The 24,188-nt window shown below is 41.6% G+C and overlaps 1 protein-coding gene across 2 annotated transcripts in view; it reads left to right on the plus strand.

Moving 5' to 3' along the window:
• The window catches only part of LOC138365416 (uncharacterized), a 268,432-nt gene that overhangs the window by 132,138 nt on the left and 112,106 nt on the right, over positions 1–24,188 (plus strand). For both annotated transcript variants that reach the window (XM_069325735.1, XM_069325734.1), the window contains exons 2-3: positions 16,957–17,079; positions 17,274–17,471. In XM_069325735.1, coding sequence (XP_069181836.1) covers positions 16,981–17,079; positions 17,274–17,471 — 297 coding nt within the window. In that variant the 5' untranslated portion in view covers positions 16,957–16,980. The remainder of the gene's footprint in view (positions 1–16,956; positions 17,080–17,273; positions 17,472–24,188) is intronic.

Raw genomic sequence — 24,188 nt, forward strand, 5'->3', positions numbered from 1 at the left:
AGGTAAGTCCAGCAATTGTAGTACTAGATGTATGACAGTTTTCTCATTGCCATCATTATTCCTAGGAAGCTGGACTGGGAAATTAGTGCTGTCGCTATTTTCATTTACATTTTCTACTACTGGTTCAGCTTCACCTCTAATTTCAGTTTGGAGGCATGTTAACTTAGTAGCCTCAGATATTGGGTTTTCAGAATCCACAGAGACTGGATAAATTGTCTGAGAACTGCTTAATTTCTGGTGGTATAATATTGGGTGAAGCTGTAGTGGGTGAAGCTTTATCCTCGTTGATTAAAGGATCTAATCTGGCTTGACATTTATTCTCAAAAAGATCCATAACATTATCTACTTTATTTGATGTACTTGCTATTTGTTCTGATTCAATTATCCTGTGTAAATGTTCCAACCTGGCTTGAGTTTCTTCTTCATATTGTGCTAGGTCAGACAGGAATGATTCCACATCTTCAACTATGTCGTCGTCAACGTGGACCTGATTTTGGTAAGATTTCCTATTTGCTTTCAATATATGCAATTGGGTTTGAATCTGTAATAGTGGTATTTTTAACCGACGATAATTAATTACAGGCTCATATAACAACTGTTCATATTGGTCAAGATCTCTTGTCAGTTGACGTTTGCTTGCTACTAAAGCACGCTTTGCTTTCTGTGGATTAGTCATGGTGACTTGTTAATTGGGCACCACTGGCTCATAAATTGTGAGCAAGTACTGATGGTAGCCTAGGGTAAAATTCTGCTATCTTTAGGCTATAATCCTACCTCTACTAGAGGTTAGCAGTTAAAATTAATACACATTATATATATACAATCATACACACTAATGATTTGAGTGATAAACCAGTGTCATTGGAAGTACCTTTAGGTTAGCTCTTCTATATCACCCTAGGATGGTATAGACACTAATTAATCACTCAAAAGTGTAATGATCATAAGTAAATTATTATATATACAACTCAACTCGAGTTGATAAAATTTACACCCAAAATACTGTCTGCACCATTCATTAATGGTGCTAGGTTGTTTAATATAGTACAACAGACTATGGTAATAATGGGACTAGGATGAACAGTAAATAGTTCAACTGGTCAATGGTAATATCCTACCCTGTTGTGGGTTGGCAATTGATAAATATTATATTGTGAACACTAGTGCAATATATATTAAATAATTCTCTATTTTGGAGAAATAATATACACAATTATTGATAATAGCCTATTAATTGCCTATATGAAACTTCTAATATTATCAAGAAGTATTAAATATTATTAGTGACCTCGTGAAACAAACTCCACAAAATTCATAGATAATCTCTCGCGAAATTTAACACCACGAAATCCGTGAACAATCTCGCGAAGACACAGCCACTAATTTAGCTGGCTTTAATACTAGCTCTGTCATTTCACAGAATAACACGCCACCAAATCTGTGGGTGTGCAGAAACCGCTGACTGAGGCTGAACTGAACTGAGGGGGGGTCGTGAACTCGTTCGCGGCAACGCCGGCGTCTTTGACTGCTGACTTTGCATAAATCACACTACACTAGTATATTTAATGAATCCACTGGTTAACTGGTTCATCCGGTACTAAGATGACCAAATAATCTGTCATCCAACTCTAAGATGACCAATAATGTGGGTTCAAAGGGCCAAATAATGTGGTAACCGACCTGTGAGATTTATATTTACGTTAATTTGTATACTTCGATAGCAATTTGTATGATGATAAGTGGACTGTATTTCTGCAATAATCTCACAAATCGATCCACTACACATTAGGGGGGTTTATATTGAATTTATATATATGCAGCCAACCAAACTACAGTATTAAACTACATATATTGTTAAACATTGAAGAGGTTCCTTATCTTATTGTACAGCAGGCCTTAGTCCACCAGGTATAACCAGGTTGTAGACACCACATTTTCCCTCGTGTGAGGTAGCTTCCATCACCCTGGTAACTGATGCACAAAGCATGCTTCCTCGTCTTGACCTGTCAAAAGGGCGCTAGCTGTAAAGCCAGAATCCTAATATATGACAGCTATATCAGAGAAAACACTGTACAAGGAACTATAAAGACCTAGGCTTAATTACCTTTTATTAAGAGGCAGTTCGTATTCTAACCGGCCCGCCCCTATCTAATGACATTAATGGCCATTAATGATAGATAAATGGGTTTCGGCAGAACACTTAACTTGTATTTGTTGACAGCGTGTTGATGACGGTACACCTTTGGTTTCCATAACACTTCGTCCAAGTAAAATTAACAGGAGCCGAATTGCTCCCGTGAGCCTCTGGTCTAAGTACAATAACAATGGCTGACCACTCCCTCCTCACTGACGCTACTGGCCTACATTGTCCAGATGACAGTAAGTGACAGAAGGGTCACATTTACTCTATTTTAATATTGATAATTAAGGTAATTTATATGAGATGTTTTATGATGGTAAAGTCCAAAGACTAATGTATTTAAGAATAATTCCCAGCAGAATAGCTGGTGAAATATAATAGTATGTGGTAATGATATCCCATTTTCTATAGACGGAAAATTCCACTACAAGTTACATTTTCTATGGGGTAACTTGTTTATACAATGCAGCAATATTATCTGCCTGTATGATATTATTAAATAATGTCGGATTTTACGACAGCATATATGCAACTGAAAACTCACCCCAGAAGTGACTCGAACCCATTCTGCCAGGAGCACTTTGCAACTGGTGTACAGGCCATTTGTAAAACCATGTTGTGACTCGTTTATTAATTTATGTTTTTCAATATGGAGACGAATGGTATTTGCAATTATCGATACAAGTAACTTTCCCACAATAGACGTTAGGCTAATTGGCCGATAGTTTGATGCAAGTGATCTCTATCCTTTCTTAATTAAAAATTGGTACCACATTAACTACCTTCCATGACACTGGCTCTCTGTCTGACTCTTATGATTTATTAATTATGGTATACAATGACAAAGCTCCTCTTTGCATTCTTTAAGCACCCTGGTAAGCACTTCATCCGGCTCTGGGGATTTGTTTGGTTTGAGTTTTACTATTATTTTAATAATATAATCCCTGTAACTGTTAGACTAGTCTACCTGTTCTCGTCCCCACCCATATAGACTTGTTCGGCTGAAGGCATAGAGTTAAGTTCTTTAGGAAATACAGAGACAAAATATTTATTAAAAATACTTCTCATCTCTTCGTCATTATCCGTTATCTGACCTGTCTCAGTTTTTATTGGACCTATCCTTTCTCTAACCTTTGTTCCATATAACTGAAAAAAACTTTATAATTTTCCTTTGCTTGGCCTACTATACGAACCTCATATTTTCTTTTTACCCTCCTTATCGTTTCTTTTAACATTTCTAACCAGTTGTACGAATTCCTGTTCTAAACTGACTTCCCCATTCCTAATTCTTTTGTATCACGCTCTCTTTTTACCTATAAGGTTTTTCAAATCCTTTGTTATCCACTTTGGTTCATTAGTATTCGATCTATTCAATTTGTCTGGTATACTATACATGGGAGCCGGTCGGCCGAGTGGACAGCTTGCTGGACTTGTGATCCTGTGGTCCTGGGTTCGATCCCAGGCGCCAATCATCTCAAGATAACCTCAAGATACTACGTTCCTGTGCTTTGCTTAAAATATTTTTAAATAAGTTATATTTTGAATCCACATCGAAATCCCTTTTTACGTCACCCCATGGCTGGGTTTTCGTCTCGCTCCAAGACCGCCCCCCCCCCATACCCAAGACTTTCCAATCTATTTGACCCCAAAAAATTACTTTTTCAATTAATATTAGCTTTTCAAAATCCGGCACTTTAACAAAATTTTCTCCTGCAGATCTATTCCATTCTATGCTAAATCTGATTTCTTTGTGATCACTGTTCCCTAGCTCATTCCCTATTTCGATGTCATTCATTTGTGTTTCCCTGTTAGTTAACACTAAATCTAAAATATTATTTCCCCTCATTGGTTCCTTAATGTGTTGCGTAATAAAGCAATCATCAATTAATTCTAGAAAATCTTCTGCTTCAATATTCTGTTTTGTTAAACCAATTTATTCCACTAAAGTTAAAGTCACCCATGACACAAATACTGCTAGACCTAGATGCTCTAGATATTTCATCCCATAGGTGCTTTGCTACCATCCTGTCTAAGTTTTGTGGCCTGTAAATAACTCCTATTATAAGATTATTTGCTCTTTCGTTTAATTCTATCCAAATAGTTTCTGTGTGGATCAGTTTTGATTCCCTCTTTGAGATTACATTTTAACTTTTCCCTAACATATATGGATACTCCCCTCCTCGTCTAACATATCTATCTGTGTCAAATAATTTAAATCCATTTATTTGGCATTCAGCTAGTAGTTCTCTATTTTCTACAGTCATCCACGTTTCGGTAAGTGCAATAATATTTATTTTTTCTGTGTAGACAAGAGCATTTAAATCGTTTATTTTATTTCTTAGACTTCTACTGTTAGTGTAATATACCCTAAGTATATTGTTATTTTGAGGCCCTTCTCTTTCCTTGATCATTTTGCCAATTTGTTTCCCCCACAAACACATACTTTTATTACTTCTTTCTCCATTTCAATTCCCATACCACTATCTACTAACAGTTTAAACCCAAACCCAAACAAACGCCTCAAACCACTGGTTTCAATGAATTCGCAAGCACAACAACCCCAGCCCTCGATAGATGCGCCCCATCTCGAGCATACATTTCATCTCTTCCATAAAAGTGCTCCCAGTTGTCTATGAAAGATATTGCATTTGATTTGCAATATCTTTCCAGCCGGCAATTCCCTTCATTTCCCTCTCCCTTTCTTGGAAAAATGCCACATATGATCTGGATTCCTCCCTTGCTCCTAACTAAATCTATGGCTGTCTTATACCCTTGCATCAGTTCCTCACTCCTAACTCGTCCAACATCATTTCCACCTGCACTAATACATATAATGGGTTTAGTCCCATTTCCAGCCATAACATCATTCATGTTATTAATAATATCGCCAGTTCCAGCTCCCGGATAGCAAACCCTTAACCTGTTTCCCCCTATCTCTGGCACAAAAAGTTCTTTCCAAATACCTCACCTGGGAATCTCCCACAACCAAAATTCGCTTAGTTACTTCCTTTACTTTCTGAGCACTCTGAGGGACCTGTGCTTCGCTGCTTTTCCTTTTAAACGAATTGCAGGCTCACCACAGCACTCATCCTCCAACACGGCAAATGAGTTGGAAACCTTACGGTTTCCTGTAGGCGACTTTGTTAAAGTCTTCTTAAGACCCCTGTCCTCTACGACTTTCCAAGACAAAGTCTTTTTAATTATGGTCTCCTCCTTTGTTTCTTCCTGCTGTTGTTTCAGTTGTCGTACATCCTCCCGTAGAGAATCCAACTCTGTCCTCAGAGCTCCAACTAGATTCATCAGTTCCTTCACTACAACTTCCATTATTGCTATGATAATAGTACTACAATCAGAGCTCCAGCTACACACAACCTCTCACTGTGACTACCTGCGCCTGACAAGTAGTCTCTCAGACGCAGGTAATAATTTGGGTCTGACGAGGTTGCTTTCAAATTTGTAAATGGAATTTTTCGTAAAGAAACTTGTTTCAAAAAGTACCCCTGAAATCATTCCATGGTTTAGATATGTTGATGATATTTCTGAAAACGACAGAAAATTTAGATTTATGATTCATAAGAACATAAGAACATAAGAATAAAGGTAACTGCAGAATGCCTATTGGCCTTTATGAGGCAGCTCCTATCTATAACCACCCAATCCCACTCATAAACATGTCCAACCCACGCTTGAAACAATCGAGGGACCCCACCTCTACCACGTTACACGGTAATTGGTTCCACAAATCAACAACCCTGTTACTGAACCAGTATTTACCTAAGTCTTTCCTAAATCTAAACTTATCTAATTTATTCCCATTGCGTCGTGATCTGTCTTGTGTTGATTCTTTTAATACCCTATTAATATTCCCTTTGTTATGTCCATTCATCCACTTGTAGGCCTCTATCATGTCACCCCTAACTCTTCGCCTTTCCAGTGAATGCAATTTAAGCTTTGTTAATCTTTCTTCATATGAAAGATTTCTAATTTGGGGAATTAACTTAGTCATCCTACGCTGGATACGTTCAGGTGAATTTATATTCATTCTATAGTACGGCGACCAAAACTGAACTGTATAATCTAAATGGGGCCTAACCAGAGCAAGATATAGCTGAAGAACCACACCAGGTGTCTTGTTCCTAACGTTTCGATTAATAAATCCCAGTGTCCTATTTGCCTTATTACGAACATTCATGCATAGATAATTTTGTTTTAAATTCTTACTAATCATAACTCCCAGATCCCTTTCGCAATCCGACTTCGCAATCTCAACACCATCTAGCTCGTATCTTGTAACTCTATCATCATTACCTAGCCTCAGAACTTTACATTTATCCGCGCTAATACTGCATCTGCCAGTCTTTTGACAATTTCAAAACCCCATTTAGATCAACCTGAAGTGATAGTGAGTTTTCTTCCGTGTTACCCAGGAAACAATTTTAGGTTGCCACAACGTATCTGGAAAGTGTTGGAAAGTAGGGGCAACGTTTGTTTTTACGCATTAAATGCGTAATTTTGTGTGGATGTAAATAAGTTTCTGAAACGTATCGCACGAAACGTTGGCTAAAAAAAAAATGAAACCTTGTGGCAACCTTAAATGTTTCATATACGTAGTTTTTTATTGCTGTTATTTATATAAATGTAGAAATATAAAAGTATATTTCAACATTTAATAAAAAGAAAAGATCATAAAGGTTAATTCATCATTTTTATTCATTTTTTTAAGAAGAGCTCGAGGAGGAAGGAGGCGGAGATCGAGGAGGAAGGAGGAGGAGGGCGAGGAGGAAGGAGGAGGAGGAGGGCGAAGAGGAAGGAAGAGGAGGAAGGAGGAGGAAGACGGAGAGCCAGGAGGAAGGAGGAGGTGGAGGGCGAAGAGGGAGGAAGAAGAGGAAGGAGGAGTAGGGCGAGGAGGGCGAGGAGGAAGGAGGAGGGCGAGGAGGAAGGAGGGGGAGGGTGAGGAGGAAGGAGGAGGGCAAAAAGGAAGACGAGGAGGAAGGAGGAGGAGAGCGAGGAGGAAGGAGGAGGAGAGCGAGGAGGGAGAGGGAGGAGGCGGAAGAGGTGTAAGGTGGAGAGCGAGAAGGAAGGAGGACGAGAAGGAATGCTGGGGAGGAGGAGGGAGTAGGAGGTCGAGGAAGGAGGAGAGCGAGGAGCAGGAGGGCGACGAGGAAGGAGGAGGAAAGCAAGGAGAAAGGAGGAGGAGTAGGACAGCGAAGAGGAAGGAAGAGGAGGCGAGCAAGGAGGAAAGACGAGGAGAGCGAGGAGGAGGGCGAGAAGGAAGGAATAATATTTCGAGGAGGAGAGAGAGGAAGAAGGAGGTAGAGGAACAAGGAGGGCAAGGAGGAAGGAGGAGGAGGGCGAGGAGGAAGGAAAAGGAGGAGAGCAATGAGGAAGAAGGAGGAGGAGGAAGGAGGAAGAAGGAGGAGAGCGAGGAGGAGGAGGACGAGAAGGAAGGAATAGGAGGTCGAGGAGGAAGGAGGTGGGCGAGGAGGAAGGAGGAGGAGGAGGAGAGCAAGGAGGAAGAATTCCTTCTTCCTCCTGAATTCCAGATAAGAGGATGAGGTCGAGGAGAAAGGAGGTCGAGGAAGAAGGAGGAGGAGCGCGAAGAGGAGGAAGGAGGAGGGTAAGGAGGAAGGAGGAGGAGGGCGAGGAGGAAGGAGGAGGAGGAAGGAGGAGGAGAGCGAGGAGGAAGGAGGAGGAGGAGGGCGAGGAGGAAGAGAAGGGCGAGGAGGAAGGAGGAGGAGGAAGGAGGGCGAGGACGAAGGAGGAGGGCGAGGATGAAGGAGGAAGGCGAAAAGGAAGGAGGAGGATGTTAAAGAGGAGGTTGAGGAGGAGAAGAGCAAGGAGAAAGGAGGAGTAGGAGGTCGAAGAGGAAGGAAGATTTGGGGAGGTAGGAAGGTTGCGGAGGAGGAGGTCGAGAAAGAGGAGGCATTAGGAGGTCGAGGAGGAAGGGGTCAAGGAGGAAGGAGAAAAATTCCAGGTAGAAGGATGAGGTCGAGGAGGAAGGAGAATGATGTTGAGGAGGAAGGAGGAGGAGATCGAGCAGGAAGGAGAAGATCAAGGAGGAAGGAGGAGGAGGAGGAGGAGGTCGAGGCAGAGGAGGAAGGAGGATGAAAAAGAGGAGGAAGGAATAGGTCTAAGAGGAAGGAGAAAGAAGGGGGAGAGGAAAGGAGGAGGGGGGAAGGAGCAGGACATTTGGGGGGGGGGGAATTAGGTAACGGAGGAGAAGAGGAGGGGAAGAATAGCAGGGGTAGGAGTAGTACAGGTAAGAGGGGGAGGGGGAAGAGGAGGAGGAGTAAGAGAAGGGGGATGAGAAGGAAGAGGAAGAGGAGAGGGAGAGAGGAGGGGTTAGAGAAGGGGAAGAGGAGGAGGGTGGGGGTAAGAGAAGGTGGGTAAAGAGGGGGGAGGGGTAAGAGAAGGAAGGGGTAGAGCAGGGGGAGGGGGTGATGGTCACTACGCTAGGGTATAAACACTGTCCCACCCGGGTGATGGTCAGCTGGCTACTACTGACCCTCGCCTGGTGGAGCCCACATCACAACCCTCGCTGCCTCACCAACCATATAATATTAATTTAATTCATTAGTAAAATCGGAGATAAAGTTATGCAAAACATTATTATCTGATTCGTTATTTTTCTTGCTGTATTTTATGAAGATGAACACACAATAGTCATCTACCAAGACATGCCTGTTTAATCCAGCGCCCTAACACGTCATGGCAACTCTGTAGGCCTACAGTGTACATGCCCCAGCCGTCACACAGATCCTGTTACTCTCCCACCCCCATCTTCTCCTCCCTTCTTACCCCCCCTCCTCTTCCCCTTCCTCCTCCTCATTCCCTTTCTCTTACCCCTCCCCTCTTCCCCTTCCTTCACACCCCCTCTTCTCTTACCCCCTACCCCCTCCTTATCCCACTTCCCTTACCCCTCCCCCCTCCTCTTCCTTTTCTCTTACCCCTCCTCTTCCCCCTTTCTCTTAACCCTACCGCTCCTTAGCCCCCCCCCCGTTCCCTTACTTCTTCCCCCTACCCTCACTCCCTCCTCTTTCCCTTCCTCATCCCTCCTTCCTCCTTGCCATCCTCCTTACTTTTCGCCCTCCTCCTTCCTCCTCGCCCTACTCCTCCTTCCTCCTCGCCCTCCTCCTCCTTCCTCTTCGCCCTCCTCCTCCTTCGTCCTCGCTCTCCTCCTTCCTCCTCACCATCCTCCTTCCTCCTCACCATCCTCTTTCCTCCTCCTTCCTCCTCACCATCCTCCTCGTCCTCCTCCTCCTCCTTCCTCCTCGCCCTACTCCTCCTTCCTCCTCGCCCTACTGCTCCTTCCTCCTCGCCCTCCTCCTCGTTCTCCTCCTCCTTCCTCCTCGCCTTCCTCCTACTTCCTCCTCACCCTCCTCCTCCTTCCACCTCGCCTTTCTCCTCGCCCTCCTCCTTCCTCCTCGTCCTACTCCGTCTTCCTCACCCTCCTCCTCCTTCCTACTCGCCTTCCTCCTCGTTCTCCTCCTTCTTCCTCCTTGCCCTACTCCTCCTTCCTCCTCGCCCTACTCCTCCTTCCTCCTCGCCCTACTCCTCCTCGCCATCCTCCTTACTCCTCGCCCTCCTCCTGCCTACTCCCCCTTTCTCCTCGCCCTCCTCCTCGTTCTCCTCCTCCTTCCTCCTCGCCCTCCTCCTCCTTCCTCCTCGCTCTCCTCCTTCCTCCTCACCATCCTCCTTCCTCCTCGTCCTCCTCACCATCCTCCTCGTCCTCCTCCTCCTTCCTCCTCGTCCTCCTCACCATCCTCCTTCCTCCTCGTCCTCCTCCTCCTTCCTCCTCGTCCTCCTCCTCCTTCCTCCTCGCCCTACTCCTCCTTCCTCCTCCTTCCTCCTCGCTCTCCTCCTCCTCCTCCTTCCTCCTCACCCTCCTCCTCCTTCCTTCTCACCCTCCTCCCTGCTCCTCGCCCTCCTCTTCCTTCCTCCTCGCCCTCCTCCTCCTTCCTCCTCGCCCTACTTCTCCTTCCTCCTCACCCTCCTCCTCCTTCCTTCTCGCCCTCCTCCTCGCCCTCCTCTCTCCTCCTCGCCCTCCTCTTCCTTCCTCCTCGCCCTCCTCCTCCTTCCTCCTCTCCCTCCTCGTCCTTCTTTCTCGTCCTCCTCCTCCTTAAATCTGTGGAATCTGTGGAAATGAATGAGCAAATGTGCTGGCTGCTGAAGGCGCTGAAGGAAACCACGTTGGTTTCATTTTGGATACAAATGTCCGTGGAGATTCAGAATGGAAACAATTATAGTTGAGCATGCAGAGGAGTGTAAGAATCTGTGGTGAGAGTGAAGGACACAGCCTTGACAACTATACTTCAGAGAATGTAAACATGTAAACATTGAGAATGTAGGACAACAAAAAGTCTTCAGAACCTTTCATACCGCTATTGAGCAACATTTACAATTTATATAAATTATTTTAGGGTATAATACATACATTTTATATTTAAACATGATATTAGTGTTTAGTGGAATACATAAGGAGTCAAATTGTGTTAAAAATAGCGATTTTTAGAAAATTTAGAAAACTACTTTATCTGATCATAGATAACTATATGTATTTTGAAGGTTTCATTCAGTCATTAAATATCATTCACAATTTATTAATGAATTTTACAAAAAAAAATCCATAAAATTTATATTTAAACATGTAAAAACTATTTGTAATACATTAGGAACAAAATAGTTGTAGAAAAACAATTTATTATAAAACCTATGTGTTTAGATTTTTGGATTAAAAGTTTCTCAAAGGCTCTCCTGCACCATTCTCAATGCAAATCATTCCTACACCTATGGGAAGAGATAGATGAACGTTTTCTATATGATTTGTGTTTGCTGGGTAATTTCCCTACCGATTTTTGTATCATCTGCAAATTTGCAGATGTTGCTACTCAAACCTGAATCTAAATCATTTATATATATTAAAAACAACAGAGGTCCCAGGACAGAGCCTTGAGGCAATCCACTAACAACATTATCCCACTTTGACTTAACCCCATTTATGCTAACTCTCTGTTTCCTTTGGAATAGCCATGCCCTAATCCAAGTTAATATAGCACCTCCAATACTATGAGCCTCTATTTTTTTAATTAGTCTTTCATGTGGCACTGTATCAAAAGCTTTGCTAAGGTTAAGGTACACAACATCACAATCCTTACCACTATCAACTGCCTCAACTATGCTGGAATAAAAAGATAGCAAATTTGTTAAACATGAACGGCCATTTGTAGAACCATGTTGTGACTCATTTATTAATTTATGTTTTTCAAGATGAAGACGAATTGTATAAGCAATTATCGATTCAAGTAACTTTCCCACAATGGACGTTAGGCTAATTGGCCGATAGTTTGACGCAAGTGATTTGTCTCCTTTCTTAAAAATTGGCACCACATTAGCTACCTTCCATGAATCTGGCACTGTACCTAACTCTATTGTTTAATTAAATATGGTAGGCAGTGGCTCGGAAAGTTCCTCTTTGCATTCTTTAAGCACCCTGGCAAACACTTCATCCGGCCCTGGGGATTTGTTTGGTTTTAGTTTTACTATTTGTTTAATTACATCCTCCCTGGTAACTGCTAAACTAGTCAACCTGTCCTCGTCCCCACCCACATATATTTGTTCGGCTGAAGGCATATTGTTAAGCTCCTCTTCAGTAAATACAGATATAAAATATTTATTAAAAATACTACTCATATCCTCGTCATTATCCGTTATTTGACCTGTCTCAGGTTTTAATGGACCTATCCTTTCCCTAGTCTTAGTTCGATATGACTGAAAAAAAAACTTTAGGTTTTGTCTTCGCTTGCCCTGCTATGCGAACTTCGTAGTTTCTTTTTGCTATCCTTATCTCTTTTTTAATATTTCTAACCAGTCGTACGAATTCCTGTTCTAAACTCACTTCCCCTTTCTTAATTCTTTTGTACCACGCTCCCTTTTTACCTATAATGTTCTTCAGATCCTTTGTTATCCACTTTGGATCATTAGTATTCGATCTATTCAATTTATATGGTATACTACGTTCCTGGGCTTTGCTTAGAATATTTTTAAATAGGTTATATTTTGAATCCACATCGAAATCCCCTTCTATGTCACCTGTCGCTGGGTGACTCCAAGACCTGGTCAAGTTGACTGGTCTAGCTCCAAGACCGGCCCACACCCCATACCCAAGACATTCCAATCTATTTGACCCCAAAAATTTCTTAGGCTTTTGAAATCAGCTTTTCGAAAATCAGGCACTTTAACAGAATTTTCTCCTACAGATCTATTCCATTCTATGCTAAATCTGATTTCTTTATTATCACTGTTCCCTAGCTCATTCCCTATTTCGATGTCCTTAATTTGTGTTTCCCTGTTAGTTAACACTAAATCTAAAATTTCCCCGCGTTGGTTCCTTAATGTGTTGCGTAAGAAAGCAATCGTCAATTAATTCTAGAAAATCTTCTGCTTCATTATTCACTGTTTTGTTCACCCAGTTTATTCCACTAAAATTAAAGTCACCCATGATTCAAGCCAGATTCTGGCTTGAATCTTCTCGATATTCCTAATGTTTTTCTTCATTGAAGCAGGAAGATTAAAAATTAACTCTACAAAGTTCATTTGTACTTTTGATTTGGGTCTGACACCTAGTAATGCGCTTCGTTAGGTCTCATAAGAACGTAAGAATATAAGAACAAAGGTAACTGCAGAAGACCAATTGGCCCATACGAGGCAGCTCGTATTTATAACCACTCAATCCCCCTCATCTATATGTCCAACCGACGCTTAAAACAATTGAGGGACCCCACCTCCACCATCGTACGCGGTAATTGGTTCTACAAATCAACAACCCTGCTACCGAACCAGTATTTACCCAAATCTTTCCTAAATGTAAACGTATACAATTAATACCCATTGTTTCGTGTTCTGTCTTGTGTTGATACTTTTAAACCCTATTAATATCCCCTTTGTTGTATCCATTCATCCACTTGTAAACCTCTATCATGTTACGTCTAACTCAAAAAGCTACATAACAGACTAAATTGTGCACGAATGAATTTCAGAAGAGATAGAACTGAAACTAATCAAGGACTTCTTAGAGCTGTCCGAGATCATATGCATGAAGAAACAGCAAAAATCAGAGAAGGAAAATGGCTCGAGTGGTGTGCCAAGCTAAATCAGCATACATCCTTGGACGACATCTGGAGGCAGATCAACAAGGCCCAAGGAAAATCTCCTCCTGCTCCGCCGCATCATGTTCATCCAGAGCAAGAAGCAGAAAGGTTAGCAAATCTATTTGCTTCTAGAGCCAGTTCCACTCAACTTTCTCAAGCAACTGACTCACCAACAAAGACTTCAAGCAGCACGATGGAAAAAAATAGATGATGACCTGACGAACTAGACCAACCTTTCAATGTGAAAGAACTCAGAAGAGCTACAAAGAAAACTAAAAATACAGCTCCAGGCGAGGACAAAATCACTTACAACAAGCTAGCCAAGCTAGGAGAAAAGGGTGAAGATGCCTTCTTGAATCTTATTAACAGAGTATGGGTGACAAGAACTCGACCACTCTCTTGGAACAGTGCAATTATAGTTCCCATTCCAAAACCTAAAAACCAAGGAATCCAAGACCCATCTCATTAACACGCTGTCTGGCCAAAACTGCAGACAGAATAGCTCTTAATCGAATTGAATGGAAAGCCAATCCACTACACAAAAATATGTTTGCTTACTAAAAAGTTGTTGGAATCACAAAATGCCTTACCTCCCTCCTGGATCATATCAATGACAAACCTGGAATCCTTGTTTTTCAAGACCTTGAAAAAGCCTTCGAGTTAGCCAATGCTCCAGCTACACTGTGAGGCTTTGTGGATAAGGAAATCAAAGGACAAGCTCTTGCCTTTGCCAAAGGAAGCCTGCTTAAGCGAGAATCTAAAGTCAAATTCCAAGGAAAAACATCGACCTCAAAGAGGCTGGAAAATGGAACATCGCAGGAAGGAATACTAAGCCCCTTCCTCTTCAACTGTCTCATGGAACAATTCATGAAGCTCAAGCTACCAAAAGCCAAACTACTTAACTATGCAAACGACTTTGTGGTCATCATCAATGGCAAGGCGCAAGGAACCATGCACAAAAATGCCTAGATATTATCAGCAGGGAAGCGGAACGCATAGCAGTGAAAATAAACAGCAATAAAACAAAATCCATGGCTGTTACAATGAGAACTGAAGACATCAGACTCGCAATACAAGGACATGAAATTGAGTGGGTTACCTCTTTTCAATACCTAGGAGTCATAATAGACAGTCAGTTGAAATTCATTCAAGGAATTGAATATCTTCAGCAACGTAATATAGCCAGAAACTCAGCTTTGCGCTCCCTGGCAAGTCTTAGAGATGGTGCATCCCTACCAGTACTCAAAATGTACTACGTTCAAGGAGTTAGGTCACTCATTGACTATGCTGCTTCTGCTCTAACATCCCTCAGTGATAACCAATGGGAGAAACTGGAAGTGTCTCAAAATGATGCTCTCAGAACAATGCTGGGAGCACCTATATGGACGCGTACAGAGAATTTAAGAAGGAAAACCAACTTACCAGCATTAGAAAACAGGATCAAACAAAAGATAGCCACCATAACAGCAAAACCTGTTAGAACCACCGCCAGACTGCCAATCAAAGACAGCATACACAGATCGCTTTAGAGAAACCTTCAATATAGAACAAGTGCATAGACGGATAATCTGGTCAAGATTCTAGAGGAAGTGGACTTGAAATGGACCATTATAACCAAAGGGGAAGATTGACCGTATCAACACTTTCGGCAGCCTCCTCCATGGGAAGAATCGAGTCTAAAGATAATCATTGAAGGATTACCAGTTAAAAAATTAGCATGTGACTCGCAGAGGCTTGGAGCATCTCAAGACCTACAAAGACTCACATCTTCACAGACGGATCAGTTGATCAAGAAAGAGGTTCTGCAGGGGGCAGCAGTTTACACTACCAACCATGAAGCTTATTGCAGCATGAATAGTTGGTGCTCAACATTGCAAACAGAATTATATGCCCTGAAGGAGGCCATAAACTATACAATTGAGAATAATTTACATGATGTCATCATTCATACCGACTCTAAATCTTCGCTCCAGGCATTGTTATCCAGTCAGTACAGAGATAATATACAACTCCTCACAGAAATCCAACATATAGGAAAAGAAGCCCAGAATCTAGGATTGTCACTCACCATAAATTGGATACCAAGTCACATTGCCATAGATGGTAATGAAAAGGCAGACTCACTAGCAAAATCTGCTACTGTTCTACCTGTTGTACAGGTTCAAATACCTCCAAATTTTTCACAGATTATGGAGCAAATCAAGAAGAAAATACTCCCAACTATCAAAAGTCGCCACAGAGCCAAAGTAGCGGAAGGAAGATCCACTGAGATATGGTACGAACAAGCCGCTGGGTACTCCTCTTTCAAGCCTGGCAAAAAGATATCCAGAGACATTGCAGTAGCCATACACAGACTCAAACTTGGTTACAAGTGCTGCTGCGAGGTAATGAACCCAATAGTTAAAGAGTGTCAAATCTATGGAACAGAAGCAGAGGCGCCACTATTGCACTACTTACTGGAATGTGAAGCTACTGAACCCCTGCGCAACAATCTCAACATTAATCCAACCACAGCAGCTGCATTAGATGCACATTCCACCGCGACTACAATGATTAGAAAAGCCGTTGAGGGATGGGACTCACTAGTGAGTATTCAGCGTTTACTTCCGCTCCAAGATAATGTTATTAAAACAAGACTATGTTGACCAGATCACACCAGATTGTGAGACAATTGACTTGAGAATGGTCCAGGACGGACCGAAACGTCGTCGTCCCTTCACCTTCTAGTGTGTGGTCTGGTCAACATACTTCAGCCGCGTTATTGTGACTCGTCACCTGCAAAACAAGACTAAACCCAGTGTACTAATACAGAAGTGAAAAAGAAACAGGGGAAAAAGAAACATTGACCCCAGGCCAAGCATTGGCCCGGGGTCTTGAAGTCAATAGAGTGTAACTGTGTGTTAGCTGGTTTATATTGCTGGTCTTGATTTCTTGATATACAGCGCTTTATTAATGACTAATCTTCTGTTATCACTGAATCTATCAATGATTTTGGTGTTACTCGTCAAAATATCCCTGATGATCGTCTCGTTGTGTGTAGCGAATATATATTCCTTGATAAGGCCTGTTGTTTGTGCATTGTTAATCGCCTAGAGAGAAACGTTGTTGTCTTGCCTATATACTGAGTATACCGAGGCAAGACAACAGTTCTTCTAGCCGTCCAAGTTCTTCTAGCCATAGTTATAAAAGGTACTTTAGTTATTGAAGAAAGGTTCACCCCCTCACAAGCACACCCTCATTCTATCATAAGTTTTCTTTGAACCAGGACTCACCACCTAGGAACAGATCTTAATATCTTCCCCACAACATCGTAGCTTTGGGCCTTAAAAAAGGCGCCTGCATTATAAGATCTGTATAAGATGCTTACAGTAACTGCATTGATTCAGCCTCTAGTTTCTGTAATCCCATGATGACTGCTTTGAAATTACTCATGTGACTTCCAAGAAGATTCACTGTAACTAACTCCTACGTCCTAAGCTATTCACAAAAACGTAATGTCTTATGTCATGGATTATGACTGTTATATTAAGGTATATCAATATGGTATCACAACTCTTACCGTTAACCAAGCTTGAGTAAATATAGTGCGAATAACGATATTGTTCAGTAATATTTGTATAAAAATATACAATTTATTGTTCTGTAAGGTATTGGAACTCTCACGTTCAGGTCTGCAAGAACTCGTGAGTCAGGATGAGCTGCACTGAGCAGGAATATTTGGGGCTGAACCTGGAACACCTGGACGACGTTTGTGACCTTCTTGTAAATCATTTCTATCCGCGAGACATTATAGTAAGTCGGTCGTAAGTTATCGTACACCTGGCATGGTACTTGGTAGAATTTTCAAATACTTATACTAATCAGAAAAAAATCAATATGTTACTGAGAAGATTACAAAATTTTCCAAAGTCAAATTTAATGAGCATGCATAATGTATTGTAACCAATTATTTTTCTACATTTTTAAACTGTCCTGAATCATTGCAGACTTTAGGGTTGGGTTTAAGCCCAGAAAATAGGCTGACTCTCGACCTTCCTCACATACGGACATGCTTGGCATCTGGGCTTTCAGTGGGCGCTAGAGAAAAATCAACACGGCGGCTGGTTGGAGTAATTCTGAATTACATATTCATTACTGACTCTACACCGAAGCAAACTTTAAAAAATTACACCACTGAAGCTGAGGTAAGTTGGTGTATAAGTAATTATACAATGCCACATGAAGGCCAGTGTTCTACCGTCATTAATTAATGCAGGACCTGAAGGTTCTAATCTGGTTAAGAGAATACAGATCAAAAGTGTCAGAGAAGCTACAGGGACGGAGCTTAATTAAATTTTGGCTGCAAGAAGAACATCACTCTATTGTATAATTAACAATATAAAAACAGTGTATCTTCAACAGATTTTGTGTCCTGAGCATTAAACAGAAATATTCCTATATACTCTAATGAGGTAGAGAAATATACTCTTGACTTTAGGAAAACTTGCATTATTTAATTAACAAGATATTAAAACTAAGCAACCCGTTCTCGCTATAACATAGTACCTATGTAACTAAAAGCTTATAGTTCTTATGCTGATAATGTTCATGGTTCCTCTATGGTAGATTTCCAGTTATTTCCTATCACCAGGCACCAACTCGTCATTACGTACCAAAGTATGTCCTATAGTACACGTCCCATCGCCTTAGACAGCAAAATAGTCGGACTGCTTCAATTTCAGTGATAATTGTATTTTTCCAGTTCCAGAAAATTGTGAAATTTATGTACTATTTTCCATGCTATTCGAATATCATGCATCAGCTACATCCGATTGATGGCTTTAGTTTTGTTTTGAGAAATCTTGGTAGTTCTCAGTAAATTATAATAAGAATTATAAATTATTACATATAATAATGGGGCTTTCACCAATCAATAATATATACAATAGTGTGTGTTTAAAAATCTAAAGAAAATGGATTGTAGGAATGTCAACAGAAAACGATGTTATGTTTTCATGGTTATGGGCTACAGGATGAATATATTTATTTATTACCAGCAATACCCGGCCACGTATTGCTGTGGCTCAGCAACGCATGTGCGTTGCTGAGCCACAGCAACCTTCCCTGTCCCCCAGTCCTCCCAACCATACCCCCCCTCACCTGTCTTCTCGGCCTCCCAACCATTCCCCACTCCACCATCCCCTCTTCCTTCTCACCATGCCCCACTCACCTGTCCCTTTGTCCTCCCCACGATTCTCCATTCCCCCATCCCCTCGTCCCCATCATCCCAAACTCCCCTGTCCCCTCGTCCTTACCCACCATTACCCCCTCCCTTGTCCCCTCGTCTTCCCAACCATCTCTCACTTCCGTCCCCTCGTCATCCCCACCATTCCCCACTCCCTCGTCCGATGCCTTCCCAAATGGTCTGATGTACCCATCAGAAAATTGGGAACATCAAGTGATCTGATGTTCCCATCACTGAAATATAAGAAAAACAGTTTAAAAATAAAATGAAAATATGAAAAAATATAAAAATATACTATACTCACGAAATGAACGGTCTGGTAAACAACACAACTCAAGTCCAACACAATTCAAACAAAATAATTAAATCAAAATGATAATAAATCAAAATCTATGACAATTCAATTTATTAATGCAATCAGAAACATTGAAATGGAATTGTAACATATCTAGGATAGGATGTGTGTTGCTCTTACATGTAACAGATGGCGCTGTTTTTCAAGAAAAGCATAGTTTTACCTGTCACAGGTGTGGCATCTATAATTATACTTACGAAATGAATGGTATGGTAAACAACACAGCTCAATTCCGACACAATATCACACAAAATAATTCACTAAAAAATAAAATAAATTAAAATCTATGAAAATAAAATTTATCAATGCAATCGGAAACTGTGAAATGGAATTCGTGACTTATTTTATATAGCATGCATGTTGCCATTACGTGCAACAGATGGCACTGTTTTTCAAAAATGCATGTTTTTACCTGTCACAGGGGTGTCATCTATATAGTAGGTATATAATAAGACACGTCTATTCGAATGCAACGTTGTCAAAATTTAAAAGCAATTAATTGGTGAAGAACTTTCGGAGATTACAGCGTGTGTTGCTCTTACGTCCAACAGATGGCGCTGTTTTTCAAAAAAGCAAGCCTTTTCCTGTCACAGGTGAGGCATGTATATAGTAGATATATAAAAAGACGCGCCTATGCGAATGCAACGTTGTGTCAAAATTTCAAAACAAAAGGTAAAGAGGTTTCGAAGATTTCCCTCACATGAAAAACACAGTTTTTCAGCAAAAGCCTGTTTTTTTTTTACCGCCACAGACGTGACATCTATATAGCATATATATTAAAACCTGTTCGGATGCGAATGGAACGTTGTGTGAAAATTTCAAAGCAATCGGTAAAGAACTTTCGGAGATTAGCGATTTTGAACAAACGAACATTTCCTTTTTTATTTATATAGATTTATTTTATATATAAGAAAGGTACATTCGGTTTGAGAGTACATAGCATTGTTTACATTCTTGTAAAGCCACTTGTACGCACAGCGTTTCGGGCAGGCCCTTAATCAAACAGATAATATTAAGTAGGTAAATTCTAGCAAAATTTCTTAATTGTAACAGGTACAAAGTGAGAAAAAATTGTGAGAGATTAGTAGGTATATTAAATATATATATTAAGCACATTGATAGCTTTGATTGATAGTAGTGATAGCTTGATTGATAATTTGACAGAGACTAATTGGCACACTTAAACATAATGATAGCACATATGACAGCAATGATCACAATGGTAAAGTTGTATACCTTAGGTACATAAATATTGAGGGATTGGGTAGCACTAGGTACAGTGCAAGTTTCAAGCACTAGGTAGGAAACTATGAAGATGAAATTGGGTACTTTTTTGTTTTGTTTTTGAATAAGGCAAAAATTGAACAGCTTTTCAATTCATTAGGGAGTGAGTTCCATGGACTAGGTCCCTTTATTTGTATATTGTTTACACAGATTAAGTTTGACTCTGAAGGGATATCAAAGAGATATTTATTACTGGTGTGGTGATTATAGGATCCACACCAAGTCACACGATGTTGATGGGGTCCACTACCACAAAAAAGGAAAGGTATGGAGCTTAATACCACCTTTTGGATAGGTATGGGGTTTACTACAATCTATTGGATGGATAAGGGGGTCCATTACTGCCCACAGTTTGGGTATGGGGTTCACTTCTGCCCACATACTGGGTATTAGGTCCACTACCACCTGTTGGATGGGGTATGGAATCCACTGATGCGCATAGGATGAATATTTGGTCCACTACTGCCCACAGAATGAGTATGGGGTCCACTACCACCCACAGGATGGGTATGAGGTCTACTACTACCCACAGGATTAGTATGGGTTTCCATTACCACCAGTAGAATGAGAATAAGGTTCACTACAGCCTACAGGATGGGTATGGGGTACACTGCCACCTAGAGGATGGGTATTGAGTTCACTACCTTCTACAGGAAGATTATGGGGTTCACTACCACCTACTGGATTGGTATGGGGTTCGCTAACACTTACTGGATTTGGATGGGGCTCACTACCACTCACTGGATGGGGACAGGGGGCTCACTACCACCCACTGGATGGGTATGGAATCCACTACCACCCACAGGATGGGTATGGGGTCCACTACCGCCCAGAGGATGGGTATTTGGTTCACTACCGCTCACGCAATGGGAATGGGGTCTACTCCCGCCCATAGGATGAGTATTGGGTCCGCTATCCCAAACAAGATGGGTATGGGATCCATTACCGCCCACTGGATTGGCACGGCTCCACTACCGCCCTGAGGATGTGTATATGGTCCGCTATCGCCTACACAACCTTGTGTTTATGAACACAACCATAAACTACTTAACTGATAAAGATATATTGTCACCAGGCCACCCTACTTGCTACTGAGGGTCTCAGAAAGACGCTACTTCCCCAGTGTCTCCCTCACCTCCGAGTTGCCTACGTCTGATACAATTCTTATAATACACACTGCACACTGAAATCATCACTCTCAAACAGCCACGCATATAGTAACACAATAATTTATAAATTCTAATATTATAACTGTAAACATAACATTCTTAATTGACTAAAATAAACAATTATTTTATGATAAGGATGGCACAAGTTGGCAACACCACACTGGTGGACTCCTCACACAGACAAACACACACGTATTTAACATGAACATTTCCTGTCCACTTAATGTCAGCCCATCCTCACACAATGGAATATAACAATCTGTTCTGTTATACATTCTAATACATCATAAAACATAATATAGCAACCATTCCAAATGTATATTATATACACTATGCAAATTATTCACATTATATGCAAATACACTCCTACAGTCTGAGATGGCTGATAACAGATATGTTACTAATATTTTACCTGTGAGATCCTCTAGATAGTAACATCCACTACCACCAACAGAATAAGGATGGGGTCCACTTCCGGCCACAAGATGGGTATGGGGGTCCATTACCGCCCATAGGATGGGCATGGAGTCCTCTACCACCCACAGGATTGATATGGGGGTTCACTACCGCCCAGAGGATGGGTATAGGGTCCACTTCCGGCCACAGGATGGGTATAGGGTTCACTACCGCCCAGAGGATGGGTATAGGGTCCACTACTGCCTACAGGATGGGTTTGGGGTCACGTATTGCTCACAGGCAATAGCCGGTGGGCAATAGGAGGGAGGGAGGAGGGAGCCACCGGAGGGAGTCGGTGGCTGAGCGGACAGAACACTGGATGCATGATCCTGTGGTCCTGGGTTCGATCCCGGGCGCCGGCGAGAAACGATGTGCAGTTTTTCTTTCACCCTGATGCTCCTGTTACCTAGCAGTAAATAGATACCTGAGAGTTAGTCAGCTGTCACGGGCTGCTTCCTGGGGGTGGAGGCCTGGTCGAGGACCGGGCCCCGGGGACACTAAAGCCCCGAAATCATCTCAAGATAACCTCAAGAAGATAACCAGGATGGCTATGGAGTGCAGTACTGTTCCATAGCCATTCGGTACTGCCTATGGGGTTCAGTACTCTAGGCGGGACAAAAGAGCTAAAACTCAACCTCCGCAAGCTCAACTAGGTGAGTACAAGATGAGTATGGCGTCCACTTCCTCCCACAGGATTGGCACTGGGACAACTACAGCTCACAGGTTGGAGTATAGAGTACCCTACAGCTCACAGGTTGGAGTATGGAGTAACCTACAGCTCACAGGTTGGAGTATGGAGTAACCTACAGCTCACAGGTTGGAGTATGGAGTAACCTACAGCTCACAGGTTGGAGTATGGAGTAACCTACAGCTCACAGGTTGGGGTCCTAAATGGATGCGTTCACCATGGAATCCATTTAGGCCATGAGTAATGGCTCCTAAATGAATGCCTTCATCATGGCATCCATGTAGGTCATGGTTGATGGCTCCTAAATGGATTCCTTCACCATGGTATCCATGTAGGTCATGGTTGATGGCTCCTAAATGAATGCCTTCATCATGGCATCCATGTAGGTCATGGTTGATGGCTCCTAAATGAATGCCTTCATCATGGCATCCATGTAGGTCATGGTTGATGGTTGCTAAATGGATGCTTTCACCATGGCATACATGTAGGTCATGGTTGATGGTTCTTATATGGATGCCTTCACCATGGCATCCATGAAGGTCATGGTTGATGGTTCCTAAATGGAGACATCTCCCATGTCAGCTACATACATAAAATAATATAAATAAATAAATAGTTTATTTAGATAAAAATACATACATACATATTGAGTTACAAGTAGAATGTTGGATTTTTATATAAAGCTACTATATACGCACAGCGTATAGATAAAGATTTATCTTTATCTCCCTTTATTTGTATATTGTATAGTATAGATAAAGATTTATCCATATAGATATAGATTTTTATCTTAAACTGGATGACATACGGGGCAGTCTTAGACGTGATTGGGAATGAATACATACATACATACATACATACATACATACATACATACATACATACATACATACATACATACATACATACATACATACATATACATACATACAAACATACATACATGCATACATACATACAAACATACATACATACATACATACATACATACATACATACATACATACATACATACATACATATATGTATGTATATATGATGAAGAGTAAAAATATGACAGTAATTGTAGGTTAATGCGTGACATAGGTTAGATGGTGTATCTACAAGTACCAGCTGGTGGCTGGGGGAGTGTTGTGGAGTCAGCTGGTATTATGGACAAATGTTAGAGGGTGGCTGTAAACAGCCCCCACGTTGATAACAGATCGTCTAAGGCTACCTGCCACTCTCACTTACTAAGGGTGTCAGACACACACACACACACACACACACACACACACACACACACACACACACACACACACACACACACACACACACACACACACACACGCACACTTGTCCAGTTCAAGAAGACCTGGACAAGCTGCAGGAATGGTCGAACAAATGGTTGTTAGAGTTTAACCCAAGCAAATGTAATGTAATGAAGATATGGGTAGGAAGCAGGAGACCAGATACAAGGTATCATTTGGGAGATGAAATACTTCAAGAGTCAGAGAGAGAGAAAGACCTGGGGGTTGATATTACGCCAGACCTGTCCCCTGAAGCTCATTTCAAGAGGATAACATCAGCGGCATATGCCAGGTTGGCTAACATAAGAACGGCCTTTAGAAACTTGTGTAAGGAATCTTTCAGAACATTATATACCACATATGTCAGACCAATCATGGAATATGCGGCTCCAGCAAGGAGTCCATATCTAGTCCAGCATAAGACTAAACTGGAAGA

The sequence above is a fragment of the Procambarus clarkii genome, chromosome 16, assembly GCF_040958095.1.
Source record: "Procambarus clarkii isolate CNS0578487 chromosome 16, FALCON_Pclarkii_2.0, whole genome shotgun sequence".
NCBI classification, from domain to species: Eukaryota; Metazoa; Arthropoda; class Malacostraca; order Decapoda; family Cambaridae; genus Procambarus; species Procambarus clarkii.